The sequence below is a fragment of the Myotis davidii genome, unplaced genomic scaffold, assembly GCF_000327345.1.
Source record: "Myotis davidii unplaced genomic scaffold, ASM32734v1 scaffold341, whole genome shotgun sequence".
NCBI classification, from domain to species: domain Eukaryota; kingdom Metazoa; phylum Chordata; class Mammalia; order Chiroptera; family Vespertilionidae; genus Myotis; species Myotis davidii.
The window spans coordinates 430,798-448,857 of record NW_006291021.1 but is presented as its reverse complement, the minus strand read 5'-3'; the positions used below and the strand labels follow the sequence as shown (position 1 = coordinate 448,857).

The following is an 18,060-nucleotide window of genomic DNA, read 5'->3' as shown; positions in this document are numbered from 1 at the left end:
TTCAGCAGGGCCTTGTACTCCTGGGCTTGGTGCTGCCCCTCTGCATCTCACAGGGCATCTCCAGTTCCCTCAGGCTGACCTCCTACCTGGCCTTCAGATTTCTCACTGAGTCCAGGTGGCTCTCCAAGGACTGGACCGCATGTCTCAGCTTTGTGAATGTCATCTCAGCAGCTCCTCTGTCAGCGGTCTGCGAGGCGGCCACTGCGGTGCTGTCCTCAATCTGCCGGACTCGTACTTGTCCAGCTCCTCTCGGTTCTCCGGAGCCAGCTCATCCCACAGGGCCCAGCTGTGCGTGTGATCTCTCTGAGGTCCCGAGATTAGGGAGCGTCCAACTCCCTGGTCAACCCAGAGTCGGCAATCTGGTTTCGTAGACCATTTACTTCCTCCTCGTGTTCCTTCTTCAGGAAGAGCAACTCCTCCTTGAGAGCCTCAATCTCTGTCTCCAGAGGCAGCCGAGCGACATTGGTGTCATCAGGGACCACTGATGGCGCTCTCCAAACACCGGCACATGGCCAGCTCTGTCTCATACTTGAAGTCGCCAGCAGCAAGACGGGCATTGTCAATCTATAGAGCGATGCGGGCATTGCCCACAGCACGTGCAAAGATCTGAGCCCTCAGGTCCTCGATGGTCTTGAAATAATGCCCCAGTCTCTGACCTGAGCTCCCTTCATCTTCAGGAGTTCCGGATTTGGCTCTCCAGTCCCCCGTCATCAGCCTCCAGGCTTCTCACCTTCTCCAGGTGGGAGGCCAGGCAGTCATTCGGGCATTGCACAGTCTCCTTCTTGCTCTGGATGCCCCCTGTGCCTCCCAGACCCCTGGCCATCCCCGCAGCCAGGTCCTCGGACCCGCACTGCCCCGCACACTGGTGAAGTAGGACACAGAGAGGCCCCGGAGTCCAAGCCCCCAAAGCCGGCTGTGCTGCTGGCCTGCAGGTTCAGTGGCTGGGCGACTGTGTGGAGCCCAGCGTCTGCTAGTTCTACGTAGAAGCTGGACCAGGTGCTGAAGCTCATGTTGTTCTGGAAGGAAGTCAAGAGGCTAAGATTCCAGTTCAAGTAGCAGCCCCATTTCCTCAAATTCTCGATAGGCGCAATTGACAAGAAATTTTGGGTGCACACAAACAGGTGACAAGAAATTAAGAACAGCCCTGATCGGTTTGGCTCAGTGGATAGAGTGTCGGCCTGGGGACTGAAGGGTCTCGGGTTCGATTCCGGTCAAGGGCATGTACCTTGGTTGCGGGCACATCCCCAGTAGGGGGTGTGTAGGAGGCAGCTGATCGGTGTTTCTCTCTCATCGATGTTTCTGACTCTCTGTCCCTCTCCCTTCCTCTCTGCAAAAAATCAATAAAATATATAAAAAAAGAAATAAAAAAAGAAATTAAGAACAAACCATCTTTGCAAATCACTCAAAAATTACAACAGGCAAAATTATACTTTGCAGGAGATAGGAAACGTAACACCACCTTTGGCAAGTCATTCACGATGACAGGAGAGATTATATTGGAAGACCCCTGTTTTCCCTCTTCGTTCACTGACAAATCTAAGCTTGATAATTTCTCCTAATGATGTGCATGGATTTTGAATCCAGTTGAATATTTTTCTAGCAGGAATTTCAAATAATGACGATGCCCTTGATTTCAGGATGTGCTTGTGTTTTTAGAGTCGGCACCCCGCTGCTGACTTGGTCCCTACTACAGGGGTACCCTGGCTGCAAATTGCTACCCATGAAGACAAGGACTTGGGGCCTTTCCCTGAGTTGTCTCCACCCAAAGCCTTCCTCTGTCTCCCTGTGTATGGTCTCTCCTTATTATAAGGACACCATTGAATGTAGGGCCCACCTATTCCAGCATAGTCTTAACATATCTAATTACATCTGTTTTATTTTTTTTGCCAATAAAACTTTATTTATAAAGACAGGCAGGGGGCCAGATTTGGCCTACAGGCTGTAGTTTGCCAATTCTTGTCCTATAGGTTGGAGTATATAACCAATAACCTATTGGTGGGCCTATGGCAGATGTAATGGGAAAAAAAGTATTAAAGTGCATAGGAAATTGTCAGAGAGCAAGGCCACAACAGGGAGTCAAAAGATAAAAACTAAAACAGGTTAATACTAGAAGGAATAGTTAAGTGTTGAAGGTGGTTGGCTACTGGGGGTAGGCTATTAGTGGGATTTGAGGAGGCAGAGGTGTTATAAACTTTTATGACCGTTTTGATACTCAAACAACGACAACAAAGATGTATATGTATTACCTTAATAAAAAAAAAAAGTAAAAACTTAAAAAAAAAACAGTCAACTAATGTCAGGGCACTCAATCTTTACTGCCTATATTGACCCAGATTCTGTGGTATAGTCTCTCTGGGCCTGTGGGGTTCCCACCAGGGGGCGCTGTGAGAAAAGTTACAGTTTTTCTCTGTAAATAGAAAATAAAGTAAGAATCACCCTGGCTACCGTAGGACTTGCCAATCTACCACCCCAGGGGCCAGATCTGGACCTTTACCTGAATTTGTTTGTTGTTTTGCTATTTTATTTTTATTGAGGTATAGTTGATATTTAGTTTCAGGTATACACCATAATGATTTAATGTTCACATATATTGCAAAATGTTCACCACAATAAATCTAGCTATCACCTGTCACCAAACATAAATACAGAATATTTTTACTTGAGATGAGAACTTTTTTTAATTAAAAATTTCAAAACTTAAGTATATACTTGTTATATGAATTTCAGTTATACACTACAGTGATTTAATAGTTTAGTGTAATCACTCAACTAATTCTAGTGATCGCATGTCATCGTGTAAACTTATCACAATATTATTGACTATATTCCCCTTCTCCTTTACATCCTTCCCCCACCCCCTCCCTTCTGGTAACCTTCCCTTTGATCTCTGTTTCTATGAGTCTATTTTTTTATTTTTATTTTTTAGATTTCACATATGAGTTAAACCATATGATATTTGTTTTTCTCTGCCTGACTTTTTCCACTTAGCATAATACCCTCTAGATCAGTGGTTCTCAATCTTGGCTGCACATTAGAATCACCTGGGAATCTTTTTAAAATCCTGATTTCCGGGCCTCCTCCTCCAGAAATTCTGTTTCTTTGTTACTAATGTTGTGGCCCCACCCCATAACAAAGAAACAGAATTTCCGGAGGACGAGGCCGGAAATCAGGATTTTAAAAAGATTCCCAGGTGATTCTAATGTGCAGCCAAGGTTGAGAACCACTGCTCTAGATCCATGTGTTGTTGCAAATGGAAGATTTCATTCTTTTTTATTGCTGTGTGATATTTCATTGTGTGTCGGTGGTGTGTATATCCCATCTTCTTTACCCACTCGTCTATCAGTGGACAGCTGGGCTACTTCTATACCTCGGCTATGGTAAACACACGGTAATAAACACAAGGGTGCATGTATCTTTTCCAACTAGTGTCTTCATTTCCTCTGGATGAATACCCAGAGGTGCTGGGTCATATGGTATATTATCCATTTTCATTTTGAAGAGTCTCCCTACTTTTTTCCCCCACAGGAACTGCAGCACTTTGCAGTCCCACCAACAGATCACAAGGGCTCCCTCTCCCCCACATCCTTGCCAGCACATGTTGTTGGTTGACTTTTTGATGGCAGCCATTCTGCCGGGTGTGAGGCCGTATCTCACTGTGGTTTGGATTTGCAGCTCCCTGATGATTAGTGATGGTGAGCATCTTTTCATCTCTGTTGGTCATCTGAATGCCTTCTTTGGATAAATGTCTTTTCATGTCCTCTTGACTATTTTTTGATTGGATTTTTAAAAAGAATTCAGTTGTATGAGTTTCTTTCAGATGTTGGATACCAATCCCTTAGCAGATACGTCATTTGCAAATGTATTCTCCAGTTCAGTGGGCTGTCTTCTGTTTTGTTGGAGGCTTCCTTTGCTGTGTAGAAGCCTTCTAGTTTGATGAAGTCCCATGTGTTTATTTTTGCTTTTGTTTCCCTTGCCCGAGGGGATGCGCCCAAAAAGATATTCCTCGGACTGATGTCGAAGTCTACTTCCCAGGTTGCCTTCTAGGAATTTTATGGTTTCAGGCCTTACATTTAAGCCTCTTATGCATGTTGAGTTTATTTTGTATACGGTGTAAGAGCGTGGTCCAGGTTTCCCAATGCCACTTCACAATATTGAGTCTTCACACCCATGAACAAGGTACATGGCTCTGTTTCTTTTGGTCTTCACTTTTCCTCAGCAATGTTTTCTATTTTTCAGTCTTTCACATGTTTGTCAGATTCATCCTTAAGTAGTTCATATTTTTTTGATACTATATTAATGGTCTTATTATCTTTGTAAGTTTTTTTTTATCCTTACCTGAGGATATGTTTTTTATTAATTTTAGAGAGGAAGGAATGGAGAGAGAAACATTGATCAGTTGCCTCCCATATGCATCCCGACTAGGGATCGAACACAGCCAAGGTATGTGCCCGGACTGGGAATTGAACCTGAAACCTTTTGTTGTATGGGCAATGCTCCAAACAACTGAGCCACTCGACCAGGGTTTTAATGGTATTATTTTTTAATTTTTTAATTTCAATTTTGTTGTTAACATACAGATATGATTGATTTTTTGTGTTGACCTCGGATCCTGTGGTGGCGGGGGGCCTTTAAGATGCCTTGCAGCTTTTGGCTTCGGCCTTCGGAACTTGCCCTGATACCATCATCTGGATACACTAAGATCTGGATTGAAAAACACGGAAAGGAAAGAGCCCAACTGGAAAATAACAAATGGCTGTATGTTAAGCCACTACACTTTCGGATGGTTTGTTATACAGCAATAGCTAACTGATACAAGAGTTTAGGCGGAGTCACAGTAAAGAAAATAGAGTTTAGTAATTCTCATAGAGACAAAATTACAAACAGAAACAGCCAATAAGAAGTCAGGATACAAGTCGGGCATTTAGCTAGAATCAAAGAAGCAAGGTGGGTTCAATGATGCAGGCAGGCAGAAGACTAGGCCGCAGTTACTTGTAAGGGAATTCACTGCACTGAAGCCAACGGGGCTTTGGCCTGGGTGCAGTTAGAACACTCTGGCTAGTTTTAATTCAGAGCAGCTCGAGCCTTCTTGGACTTAAAAGGCCAGGGAGTGTTCATCAGAGCTATTTCCTCTTTGTCAGAGGTTCTGGTCCACTGGGGATCATCTCAGTGTAAGGATAACCTTAGGGCCGCACATAGAGATGGATGTCTCCCAGGGGTTTGGGATTCTTATCTGAATATAGGCTTCCCCACTCAGGACCTTCGGGGCTTCTGCTTCAGTTTTCTTCTACCAGGACAGTCTGCTGCAACTGTCAAGTGGTTCTTTGTCAGTTGTTACATTTTCTACACGTAGGAGTTGGGAATCTTCTTGCCCTGGGCTGGACATGGGGACTTCACCATCTGGGACTGCAGCCCTGACGGGTCCAGAGGCCTGGCATTGTGGCTGCTCCCCCGCAGGCAGGGAGGTTCTCCTCTCAGGCCACGGTGCTAGGGGTCCCATGGGCGCCACCGCCTCTCTCCCTTCCAGGTCCTGCTGCTTGGGTGTCTCGGCTCTTCCGTCCCCTACCCCGCCCCTGCCACTCAAGGCCTACTATCACTTGTGATGAGAACATTTAAGATCTATTCTCTACATAGTATTGTTTTTTTTTAATATATTTTATTGAATTTTTACAGAGAGGAAGGGAGAGAAAATAGAGAGTTAGAAACATCGATGAGAGAGAAACATCGATCAGCTGCCTCCTGCACATCTCCTACTGGGGATGTGCCTGCAACCCAGGTACATGCCCTTGACCGGAATCGAACCTGGGACCTTTCAGTCCGCAGGCCGATGCTCTATCCACTGAGCCAAACCGGTTTTGGCCATAGTATTGTTAATTAGAGCCACCATGATATACATTACATCCCCAGGACTAATTATTTTATAACTGGGAGTTTGTAAGTTTGTACCTTTTGACTCTCTTCACTCATTTTGCCCACTCCTCACCCCCCTCCCCAAACCCCACCTCTGGAAACAGCCTGTTCTCTGTGTCTATGAGTTCATGTGTGTTTTTTTAAATTGTTTTTAGATTCCACAAATAAGTGAGCTCATATAATATTTGTTTTTCTCTGTGTGACTTATTTCACTTAGCATAATACCCTCCAGGTCCATTCATGCTCTCTTAAATCGTAGGATTTCATTCTTTTTTATAGCCAAGTAATATTCCATTGCATCTATGTACTACTTTCTTTTATCCATTCATCTACACTAATAAAAGAGAAACATGTAAATTGGTGTCACTCCGCTACGCCCACCAGCCAATCAGGATGAGTATGCAAATTAACCCAACAAAGCTGGTCGTTAATTTGCATATGCAGGTGCGGAGCGAAGACTGAAGACGACTGAAGAGGCTTGGCTTCTCTGCTGCAGCCAGAGCAGAGAAGCCAAGACTCGCTGCTGCGGCCGGACCAAAGGCCTGGGTCCCGGGTGCTGGAGGAAAGCCGGTGCCGGCAGCCAGGGGAAGGAAGGCCTATTGCGGGAATCTTCGTGCCACGTGCCTCTAGTCTATTAATAAACACCTAGGCTGCTTCCATATCTTGGCTACTATAAGTAATACTGCATCAAACATAGGGGTGCATAGATCTGTTTGGATTTCCCTGGATAAATACCCAGAAGTGGAATTGCTGGGTCATAAGGTAGTTGCACTTCTAATTTCTTAAGGAACCTCCACACTGTTTCCTGCAGCGGCTGCACCAATGTACATTCCCATCAGCAGTGCAGGAGGGTCTTTTTCCTCCACACCCTCGCCAGCACAGGTGGTTTGCCAATTTGTTGATGATTGCAGTTCTGAGGGGTGTGAGGAGATACCTCGTTATGGTTTTGATTTGCATTTCCCTGGTGGTCAGTGATGGTGAGCACATTTTCATGTGTCTGTTGGCCATTTGGATGTCTTTCTTGGAAAAATGTCTATTCAGGTCCTCTGCCCAGTTTTAATTGGGTTGTTTCTTTTGAATTTTTAAAAACAATGTACATGTATTACTTTCATAATATTATTAGAAATTAGTATAAATATGAAAAAGTAACGGGTTAGTTAGCCCTATAGAAGACTGAATGGACACCATACAGGGGAAAGGGGAGAAAGGATATATGTTTTCAACTTTTGACGAATAGTCAAGTTATTCTTCAATGAAGTTGTACTAACTCACTACTACCAACAATACGTGAGCAGCATGAGTGGGTTCTAAGACTTGCAGCTTGAGAAATTTGGGGCTAATCACTTAAATAACATACGCCCATCATAAACTGTTCATTTCTAACGTCAGCCCAGCAATGGCATTTAAAATTGTAAGGTAGCATTTGGCTGCATCTAGAAGGAAATCTAACCACAGCAGGTTGTAAAGTACGGGCTCATTTTCCTCACCAGACAGAGGAGGCAGACTGAAGGCACGTAAGGCAGGGCAGTGTGGTAGGAGGTGGTGAGATCGGGGCTAACATTGCCCACCCCTTACCTCTCAGTGCAAGCAGCCTCTCCAGACCTCCCTGCCTGGGTCAGATCCCTCATCAAACTCTCTCGACCTACCTTGTGTCTCTCTGCACAATTCTCGGTTTCTCTGTTGTCTCCCTAAACATTCTTAATCTGGTTTTGCTCATTTTTGTGTCCTCAGCATCGAGCGCAATGCCTGCCCAGCATAAGGGCTGTGGCTCCACATATACTTCATCAACACATGCAGGAAGGCAATGCATGACTGACTGAACGATGAGTGAATGAATGAATGATTGAATGATCAAGCTAAACAAAACCCGCACTTCTCCTGCCCAGGAATCAGCTTTCTCCAGGGGTGGGGGTGGTATGGGGAGGCAGGGACAGGCAGTGATGTCACAAAAGGCGGCTGGGACAGAAGGTTCTGGGAGGGCTGGCAGGGAGGGAAACTGCCTACCTTCCCGCCTCTCGTCACCACCACATCCTGGCTGGACCCAGAAGTGACGAGGGCTGGGAAGGCGCAGCGCAGGTAAGGTTTCCAGGGGGAGCAACCTGTTGGTCACTTTTGTGGAAGAAGAAAACACCCGAGTGTCCAGATGGCTCAGCGACCAATGCCTTGCTGTGATGGCCTGACCCACACCTCGTGAAGAGTGGCAGGTGCCAGTGGTATGGGAGACGGGCACGTGGGCGTCCTTTGGGATTCAGCGTCTGACTGTCGTTCAGGAGCATATTTCACTAGGATGTGGTCTCACCACAGTCGCACGTTTTGGCTTTGAGCCAAAGATACTGACCCTCAGCATCTTAAAAAAAATTTTTTTTTATTTTAGAGAGAGGAAGGGAGAGAGAGAGAGAGAGAGAGAGAGAGAGAGAGAGAGAGAGAGAGAAGAGAGACAATGATTGGTTGTCTCCAGTGTGGATTCCAACTGGGAATTGAACCTGCAATCTAGGTATGTGCTTTGACGAGGAGTCAAACCCGGCGCAACCTTTTTGGTGCACGGGATGACGCTCCAATCAACTGAGCCACTGGGCCAGGGCGTGATGAAGACTTTTTAACAACTCGTACAGAACTAGTATATGAACACAGCTCAAGTCTATAAAGAAAATGGGGAGTTCTTTGCTAATAAATTATTTTCTTTTTACATTTTATCTTTAGTCATACCTGAAAACCCAGCCAATTAGCTACAGAAGGTTTTTAAATGGCCCATTTTAAGACGTATAGTATACTTTTCCCACATGCAGTAGAGTCCAAGACAGGTCTATGAGGTTTGACAAATCCATAGAGTCGTGTAACCACCGACACAGGCAGATATGGTACATTTCTATCGCCCCCAAATTCCCTCATGTTTCCCCTTTGTAGTCAACCCCTCTTCCGGCCACAGCCCCTGGCAACCTCGGGCTGTTCTCTGTCACTTTAGTTTTGCCTTTTCCCGAAAGTGACATAAATGAAATCATAGAGCGTGTGAATCTGTCTTCTCCCACTCAGTGTGATGCCTTGGAGACCCACGCCCATGGCCGTATCAATAGTTCATGCCTCTGTGCTGCTGCGTCCATTGCAGGGAGGCGGAGGGGAGCTGGTTTCCCTCAGGAGACTTCAAAATGTTTTCTTACAAGATCACACAGAGACCTGACCCCTGTGTTCCAGCCTCTAGGAGACTTCTGGAAACTCACAGATGGAATGCCCTCTGGACTTCACAGCTGCTCTCTGATCCCACACCCGTGCCACTCTCCTCTCCTCCCAGGCCCAGAGCAGTCATGACTGACCACCCCCGGTTCCAGGCAGACCCGGCCGGCGGGTGGGAGTTGGGCTGGGCCCTGCAGGGCCTTTGCTCGTCCTGCTAAGTTCCCGGCTCTGTCCTTGCAGCTCCGTGAAGAATGGTCTCTGCGGACCTGAAAGTGCTGACACCCCAACCACTTAAGAAGAGGAGGCGCAGGACCTTGAAGTAGACATGACGAAAACAAAAGGCATGTGTGGGAGGAGAAAGGGGCGCTGACCTGGCCAGGCTTTTCCTAAAGAGCCTGGTCGGGGAGAGTCAGGACACAGCCATCTGTCTGCGCCGGACCCCGGGGGGTAGGGTGGGGGTAGGGGTAGGGTTCTCTGCCACTAATGAGGAGTATAGGCTTGTGATTTCAGAGCCTCGCTTGTTTTGTTTGTGTCACGGCAGCATTGACAAGCACCTCCCTATTAGGAGGTGAGATCGTGTGGGAGGAAGCATATATATATGTATTTATATATATATGGCACAGATGTAATTATATGTAATAATAAAAGCATAACATGCTAATTAGGCTGGACGGCCGCACAGGGGAACGACCGTCCAGACAACTGTCCGGATGACCTTAGAGACGAGAGAGAGAGATGAGAGCCGGGGCTGCAAGGGCCAAGGCAGCTGTCACAGCTGTGAGGGCTGCCCCCCCTTGCACGCATTTCATGTATCAGGCCTCTAGTTATATATAATATAGATGTAATAATATACATAGTGCAGATATAATTGTGTATATACTTATAGTGCAGATGTAATATATAGTATAGATTTAGTGTATATATTGCAGATGTAATATTATATATAGTACAGCTGTAATACAAAAACGGCAAAAGTAGGTTTACAGTTCATATGCTTATGGCTATTATAAAAGCTTTATTCAAAAGAATGTCACAGTGGCACAGTGCACTTAGGTACAGTCTCGTTAAGTGTTCAAATTGCTGGCCTTCATTATTTACACATTCTTGCAGTCTACTTGCTTAACTCAAGCACACTTTGGCACAGAGTTCTTGCCTGCCATCAATAAACCCACCGTTGCCCACTGCTGTATGTGTAGTGAAGATGTAATATTATATATAATGCAGATATAATATATATAGTGCAGATGTAGTAATATAGAGTGCAAATGTAATATATGTTGCACAGAAGTAATACATGTAGTGTGGATGTAATATTATATATATACTAGAGGCCCAGTGCACAAAATTCGTGCACGAGGAGGGGGGTTACCCTCAGCCTGACCTGCACCCTCTCACAATCCAGGGCTGCTGGCTCTTAACTGCTCGCCTGCCTGCCTGATTGCTCCTAACCACTCTGCCTGCTTGCCTGATTGCTCCTACCCTCTCTGCCTGCTTGCCTGATCGCCCCTAACCACTCGCCTGCCTGCCTGATTGTCTCTAACTGCCTCTGCCTAGGCCCCTGCAGCCACAGCAAGCCAGAAGGATGTCCAGAACGACATCCAGAAGGTCGTTCAGCTGTCTGGTCTAATTAGCACATTATACTTTTATTGTAATAGATAGTGCAGCTGTAGTAATAATGATTTGTTATCATGTTGTAACCATTTCACTGCCTGAACCACTCAGGGAGCACCATGTGATGATAAAGCACCTTCCTGCTTTCACTCACAGCTGCCCTTTCCATGTGGATAACGTTTTGGCGAGACGATAACTTTCACAGTTGTTCTCAAAACGAATCATCTTCAGAATCTCATTGTGGCCCCTGTATTATCCCGGGGACTGCCATAGCAAAGCACCCAGATGGCATGGCTGAAACCACAGGAACATACTGCCCGCCCCCCGGCGCTAGAGGCCAGAAGTCCAAAACCAAGTCCTGGAGGCCGTGACCAAGAATCTCCTCCATGCTGCCCGTGGCTGCCAGAGGCTGCCTGTGCTCCTTGGCCTGCACCCTGTCACTGCAGTCTCTGCCTCTGTCTTCATGTGGCTTTCTACTCCGGGCATGTCTGTGTCCGCTCCTCTTCTTGGAAGGACACCAGCCATTGGGCTTCGGGCCGTCCCTCAGTCCAGGATGGTCTCATCTTGAGATCCTCAACTGATTTCACCTGCAAAGACCCTATTTCCAAACAAGGTCACATTCTGAAATTCTGGACATGAACTTGGAGGGAACATTTTTCAGCCCACTGCAGTCATTAAAATATCCCCACCCTATCCAGGGGACACCCCCTACATTTTTGTCCAATTTTAAGCTTCTCCCCACCCCCAGGTTTCATTCTGGCCACTGGAACGGCGGGGGGCAAGGGAAGCTGATGAGCTGACTTCCATTTCCCAGGTGATAGTCTCCTCACTGCCCCCCGCACTCCCCCCGCCCCCCGGCTCCACTGGGTGATTTCCTTGTAAGCTGGTGAGACTCCCGCTGCCGCTTCTCCTTGAGGGAGGGGTGCTGGCGGGGGCTCTATGAACTAGCCTTCCTTTGATGTTGGTGGTTATGGGTTGAATTGTGTTCCCCGGCTATGGTCTGAATGTTTGTTTTCCCCCATGAATACGATGAAACCTATGCCCCCACAATGTGATAGTATTAGGAGTGTGTGTGTGGGGCGCCTTGGAGAGGTGTTTAGGTCATGAGGGTGGAGCCCTTCTGAGTGGGATTAGTGCTCTAATAACAGAGGCCCCAGGAGCTCCCTCGCCCCTCCCACCCTGCGAGGACGCCACGGGGAGACAGCATCTCTGAACCAGAGGCCGGGACTCCGGGTCAGCTGGCGATTTGATCTTGGACTTCTCAGCCTCCAGCACTGTGAGAAAGACCTACCTGCTGTTCCTAAATGATCCAGCTTATGGTATTTGTTCTAGCAGCCCAAATGGACTAAGACATCCCCCCAAATTCAGCTACCCAGGACTCCAGAATGTGGCGTAATTTGTAAATAAGGTTATTGCAGATAGGATGGGTCTTCATCCAATATGGCTGGTGTCCTTATAAAAGGGGAATCTGGGCACAGGCTCACACACAGGGAGAACGCCATGTGAAGATAAAGGCAGGAGCCAGGTGATGCTTCCATAAGCCAAGGAACTCCAAAGATTGCCAGCAAGTCACCAGAGGCTCGGCCTCGGGAGAAACCACCTGGCCAACACCTTGATCTGAGACTTTTCGTCTCCAGAACTGTCAGAGAGTAAATGTCTGTGGTTTCAGCCACCCAGTCTACAGCACAGACATACCTCATTTTATACTGCATTTTTTTTTTTACAAATTAAAGGTTTGCTTTGAGCAAACCTATCAGCACCATTTTCCAAACAAACTTAGATGAGGGTTAGCATTTTTTGGGGGGGAGAATAAAGTATTTTTAATATTTTAAAAATCTTCAATGGAGGATATTTTTCCCATTGAATTTTTTAGAGCAAGTGAAGAGGATGGGGGGGGGCATGGAGAAACATTGATGTGAGAGAGACACATCTATTGGTTGTCTCCTGCAGGTGCCCCAACTGGTCGGGGAATGGAGCCTACAACCGAGCCACATGCCCTTGATTGGGAATTGAACCTGCGACCCTTCGGTCTGAGGGCTGACACACTAACCAGTGAGCCAAGCTGGCCAGGGCAGGAATAAAGTATTTTTAAATTAAGGTATGTGCATTGTATTTTTTTTTTTTTTTTAGAAACAAAGCCACCTAGTCCTGGACTGTGGACCATTCGTCCAGATGGAGAAGTCATTCTGAGGATGTCAAAACATGGGCCAGGCCATGAGGCCCCCGTAACCATCCCAGAATATTTTCGGGAGTCAGTCAACCGATTTGGGACTTATTCAGCCCTTGCATCAAAGAAATGTGGAAAATGGGAAGTACTAACTTACAACCACTACTTCGAGGCTTGTCGGAAGGCTGCGAAAGCCTTGCTCAAGGTGAATGAGTTCCTTCCTTCCTTCCTTCCTTCCTTCCTTCCTTCCTTCCTCCCTCCCTCCCTCCCTCCCTCCCTTACTTCCTCCCTCCCTTCCTTCCTTCCTTCCTTCCTTCCTTCCATATTACTTATTCAATCATTCATTGAGAATAGGAAATACATATACATACATATGGTATAAAATGCACAAGGCACCACAAGATATGAAGGGTAAGTGGTGAAAATTTTCCCTCCAATTCTTTTTCCTTTAAATATATTTTTATTGATTTCAGAGATGAAGGGAGAGAGATAGAAACATCAATGATGAGAAAAAATCAGTGATCAGCTGCCTCCTGCATGCCACATACTGGAGGGCCTGAAACTCGCACAATGTGCCCTGACCAGGAATCGAACCGTGACTTCCTGGTTCATAGTCAATGCTCAACCACTGAGCCACACTGGCCAGGCCTTCCAGTTCTTGACCCCCTTCCCTATGCAGGCAGCCACCATTACCACATTCTTTTCAACAACTGCAGTTATGTTTGACTTAACCATCCTCCTACCGGTGGGCATTTAAGTTGTTTCCAGCCGTTTGCTACCATATATGGTGCCACAGTGAACTTCTTTTGTACAATGAAATCTTATTCAGAGGTGCCTCTGTATGCCCCCTCAAATGTACGAAAGAATCTGCTTGTCTATATTCTTGCCAACATCATATCAAAAACGTTCATGTTGGCCAGTTGAATAGGCATGTGAGACAGAACTCTAAGACAACCCTGAGAGTCCAGCCTCTGGTATATTCATGCTTTTAGTCTCATATTCTTGAACATGGGCAGGACTTGTGACAATGAAGGATTTTCCCTTCTGTGGTGGCAAAGGTGAAGGTATTTAGCAGGTGTCATTAAGGTCTCTAATCAGTTGACTTTGAGTTCATCAAAAGGACAAATGCTCAGGGTGGGCCTGACCTAATTGGTTGACGCACTAAAGGAGAGATTCTTCTGCCAGCCTTGCGGAAGCAAACTGCCATGTAGGGGACTGGGCCATGGGCAGGGGATGGCAGACAGCCGCTAGGAGTTGAGATCTACCCCCAACTGAGAGTTACCAAGAAAACAGGGCCTCATTCATTCAACCACAGGAAATAAATTCTGCAATCTATGAGTGCAGGAGAAGATTTCATGCTTCAGAGGAGGCCACAGCCCCACTGAGGCCTTCATTGCAGCACTGGGAGATCCTAAGCAGAGGACCCAGTTAGACTTCCCCCAGCCTCCTGGCCTGTGGGAACTGAGATAATAAATGTGTGCTGTGTTTGTGGTAACGTGTTATGCAGCCGTAGACAATCCTATATAATAAAAGCCTAATGTGCAAATTGACTGAATGGTGGAACAACCAGTCACTATGACGCACACTGACCACCAGGGGGCAGACACTCAATGCAGGAGCTGCCCCCTAGTGGTCAGTGCGCTCCTGCAGTGGGAACACTACTCAGCTGACCGACGGGTGCCACACACCGGGCTCACAAGCCTCTCCCGCAGACACTCTCACTGTGAGCCCCTCCCTCATCCAGTCAGGAGCTGCCCCCTAGTGGTCAGTGCGCTCCCGCAGTGGGAGCACCACTCAGCTGACAGACGGGTGCCACACACCAGGCTCACGAGCCTCTCCCGCAGACACTCCCCCTGTGAGCCCCTCCCCCATCCAAAGCAGGCGCAGTGGGGCCAGGATGAAGAGTGCAGCGCAATGCCCGGCACCCAGCCTGGGCTCGGGCTCCTCCCTGGTCATCTGCTGTGGCCCAATCACCGCAGGCCATGCCGAGGGACCCCGCTGGTGCACGAATCCATGCACCAGGCCTCTAGTGAATATATAAAAACCAGCAAACAGAAAAGGCGACAATGAATACCTTAGGTGTCTCCCGTTGTAGAAGGGTATCTGCTAGTGGTTTTGATACACAGGAAATTGGGTCACATTTTGACCTACATCCCAATTCTTCTCTCCCCTCCCCGATGCTCATGTGTCTTCACTGAGAGACTGTGATATGTCACAATTAAGAACCATGTGCTTGGGCTGGCTTTTGTCTTGGCTGCCCGCCCAGGGCCATAGTGCTGTGGTTAGTTTCCCTCTCCTGAAAGTCGATCCTTGTTAGCTATCCTCTTAGTTGTGGAGCTCAAGGACCCTCTACTCTCCTACCCTCAGGACCCAATCGGAAATATGTCAGTTTATGTGCACATGAGTAGAGGCAGCTTCCAGTAGGACAGCCTTTTGTCACCAAGAGAAACACCTGGCCTTGTGTTCTGAGCACCAGCGATGCTTTCCAAATGCCTGTTTCCCGAAGAGCAGGGTAACCGCCAGCCTGTCCTCGTAGGACGACAGGGCCAACAAAGTTGGAGCTGCCCCAAACCAAAGGGCTGGCTTCAAGTCCAGGTCCCCAGCTCATCCTCAGCCACATCCAGACCAAGGCTACATCTTTAAAAGTGCAACTTGTCACCACTCTAGGACATCACTCTCTGAGTACTTTTGTTATTAAAAATGAAAATAAATTCACACCCATTAGAGTGTCTATTACTTTTAAAAAGAACAGAAGAATAGCAGGTGGTGTGAGGATGTGGAGAAATTGGAACTGTCATGCACTGCTGGTGGGAATGTAGAATGGAGCAGCCACGGTGGAAAACAGGATGGCAATTCATAACAAAAGTAAACACTGAAATACCATATGACCCAGCAATTCCACTTCTGGGCATGTACTCAAAAGAATTCAAAGCAAAGACTCAGACACATATGTGCACACTCACACAGCAGCCATTCACAATGGCCAAAAAGTGTCTGTCAACAGATAATGGATAAACACAATGTGGTCCATCACACAATGGAATATTATTCAGCCTTAAAAGGGAAGGAATATATATATATCTCCATATCTAAATAGATATATATTGATTTCAGAGAGGAAGGGAGAGGGAGAGATAGAAAGATCCATGACGAGAGCGAATCATTGATTGGCTGCTTCCTGCACAACCCCTACTGGGGATCGAGTCCACAACCCTGGCATGTGCCCTGGACCGGAACCAAACCCAGGATCCTTCAGGCCACAGGCCATCGCTCTAGCCATTGAGCCAAACCGGCTAGGGCAGGAAGGAAGTTCTGACATCTGCTACAACATGGATGAACCTTGAGGACATTATGCTCGGTGAAGTAAGCCAGTCACAGAAGGACAAATACTATGTGATTCCACTTATATGAGGTCCCTAGAGGAGTCAAGTTCACAGAGACAGGAAGTAGATGGTAGGAGCCAGGGACTGGGGGAGGGGCACGGGGAGTTAGTATGTAATGGGCACAGAGTTCTAGTTTGGGAAGATGAAAAAATTCTGGAGAGGGATGGTGGGGGTGGTCATACAAGATGAGTGTCCTTAATGCTCCCGAGCTGTGCACTTAAAATTGGCCCAAGTGGTACATTCGTGTGTAAATAGTTTACCACAACAAAAGTAAAACCCGTAAAATAAACCAATGGGGTATTAACCCGAGGGAGGCCAAGCAGGTGCCCAATCGTCACAAAAGCCTCACACCCAGATTTTAGCCTCAGCGCCGGCTTATCCCCCTGCAGTGAGCACATCCCACCAGAAGCAAAACCATTCCATGTTTCCGTTTCCTGTTTCTGTTTGTTTTTACCTCCCCAGCTGGGCTTGGAGCGGTTCCATGGAGTCGGCATCCTGGGGTTTAACTCCGTTGAGTGGGTTATTGCTTCCGTTGGTACCATCCTAGCAGGGTAAGACCATGCGTTGTTCATTGTTAATGCTGATGAGCCTACTCAGGGCCTCCCCGAGATGTGAACAGGGAGTTCAGCCTCAGCCCCACGTGAGCAGGCGAGACAGACACACAAACCAATTACCTGACAAATGATTAGTATCTTGAATATAGAAGGACTAGTATCTTGAATATAGAAGGTACTTCTAGAACTCAGTAGTAAAAAGACAAAAAGATTTTAAGTGAACAAAAGACTTGAACAAGAGATGTTACAAAGCGAAGTAGGTGGTAAGTAGTTTAAAGATGTTTGATGTCATCAGCCATCAGGGAGATGCCAATGAGACCCAGGACAGGGTGGTTAAAAGCAAGAACATCCTGGCCATGAGCCAAAGTGTCTCGGGTTCGATTTCCAGTCAAGGTCACGTACCTGGGTTGCAGATCTGATCCCCAGGCCGGTCAGGGCGCATGCGGGAGGCAACCGATCGATATATTTCTCTCTCACATCTCTCTCTCTCTCTCTCTCTCTCCCTCTCTCTCCATCTGTCTCTCTCCCTCTCCCTCCCTCCCTTCCACTCTCTCTGAAAAGCAATGGGAAAAATATCCTTTGGTGAGAATTAACAAAAACAAGAGCAAAAGGCTGCCCCTGGAGGGAACGTGCCTGAGGGTGGGGGGCGGTCCAAATCCCATCTCTGGCATTTATTATGCGCCATGACACTTGGAACAGTGACGTCACTGCCCTGACTCAGTTTGCTCAACTGTGAAATGGGCTGTTGTGGGGGTTCCATGAGCCTACATCATAATGACATCACAGGAGTTGCTGCTTTCATCATCCTTATCTCTTGTTGTTTTTGCCCTTGTTGAGCTGTGGAGGGAGGGAAGCTTTGCCAAGGCTGCAAACTCAGAACTTGCCTGCAGGCCCTCCCCCTAGCCCCCCGCCACCCAGGACATCCTTCCCCACCCCAGGCTCACACGCACATGACAGGCATGTGTGTTTTCTTTTCCCAGGGGTCTCTGTGTTGGTATTTATGCCACCAACTCTGCAGATGCTTGTCAGTACGTCATTGCTCAAGCCAAAGTGAATGTCCTGATGGTTGAAAATGACCTACAGCTGCAGAAAATCCTTTCGGTAAACTTCTACCCAGCCCTCCCTGCCAGTCATCTGAGGCGGGGGGAACCTCAGAGGTCTGACCAGGTGTCTTTGTGCTTCTAGATAGATGCTAATGATCAGGTGGGGTGGTAAGGTTTGCTGCACACACAGGTTCTTTTTTTAAAAAGAAAAATATTTTTATTGATTT

General features: G+C 47.1%; 1 protein-coding gene and 1 pseudogene across 1 annotated transcript in view; one reads left to right on the top strand and one right to left on the bottom strand.

The window, feature by feature from the left end:
• Position 1: 1 nt before the first annotated feature.
• LOC107183162 lies at positions 2 to 1,010 on the bottom strand (annotated as a pseudogene).
• An 8,196-nt stretch (positions 1,011 to 9,206) lies between these two features.
• Positions 9,207 to 18,060, top strand: part of ACSBG2 (acyl-CoA synthetase bubblegum family member 2) — a 32,233-nt gene continuing 23,379 nt past the window's right edge. The window contains 5 exon segments of the mRNA XM_006764256.1: positions 9,207 to 9,247; positions 9,316 to 9,420; positions 12,833 to 13,058; positions 16,699 to 16,787; positions 17,771 to 17,891. Coding sequence (XP_006764319.1) covers positions 9,207 to 9,247; positions 9,316 to 9,420; positions 12,833 to 13,058; positions 16,699 to 16,787; positions 17,771 to 17,891 — 582 coding nt within the window.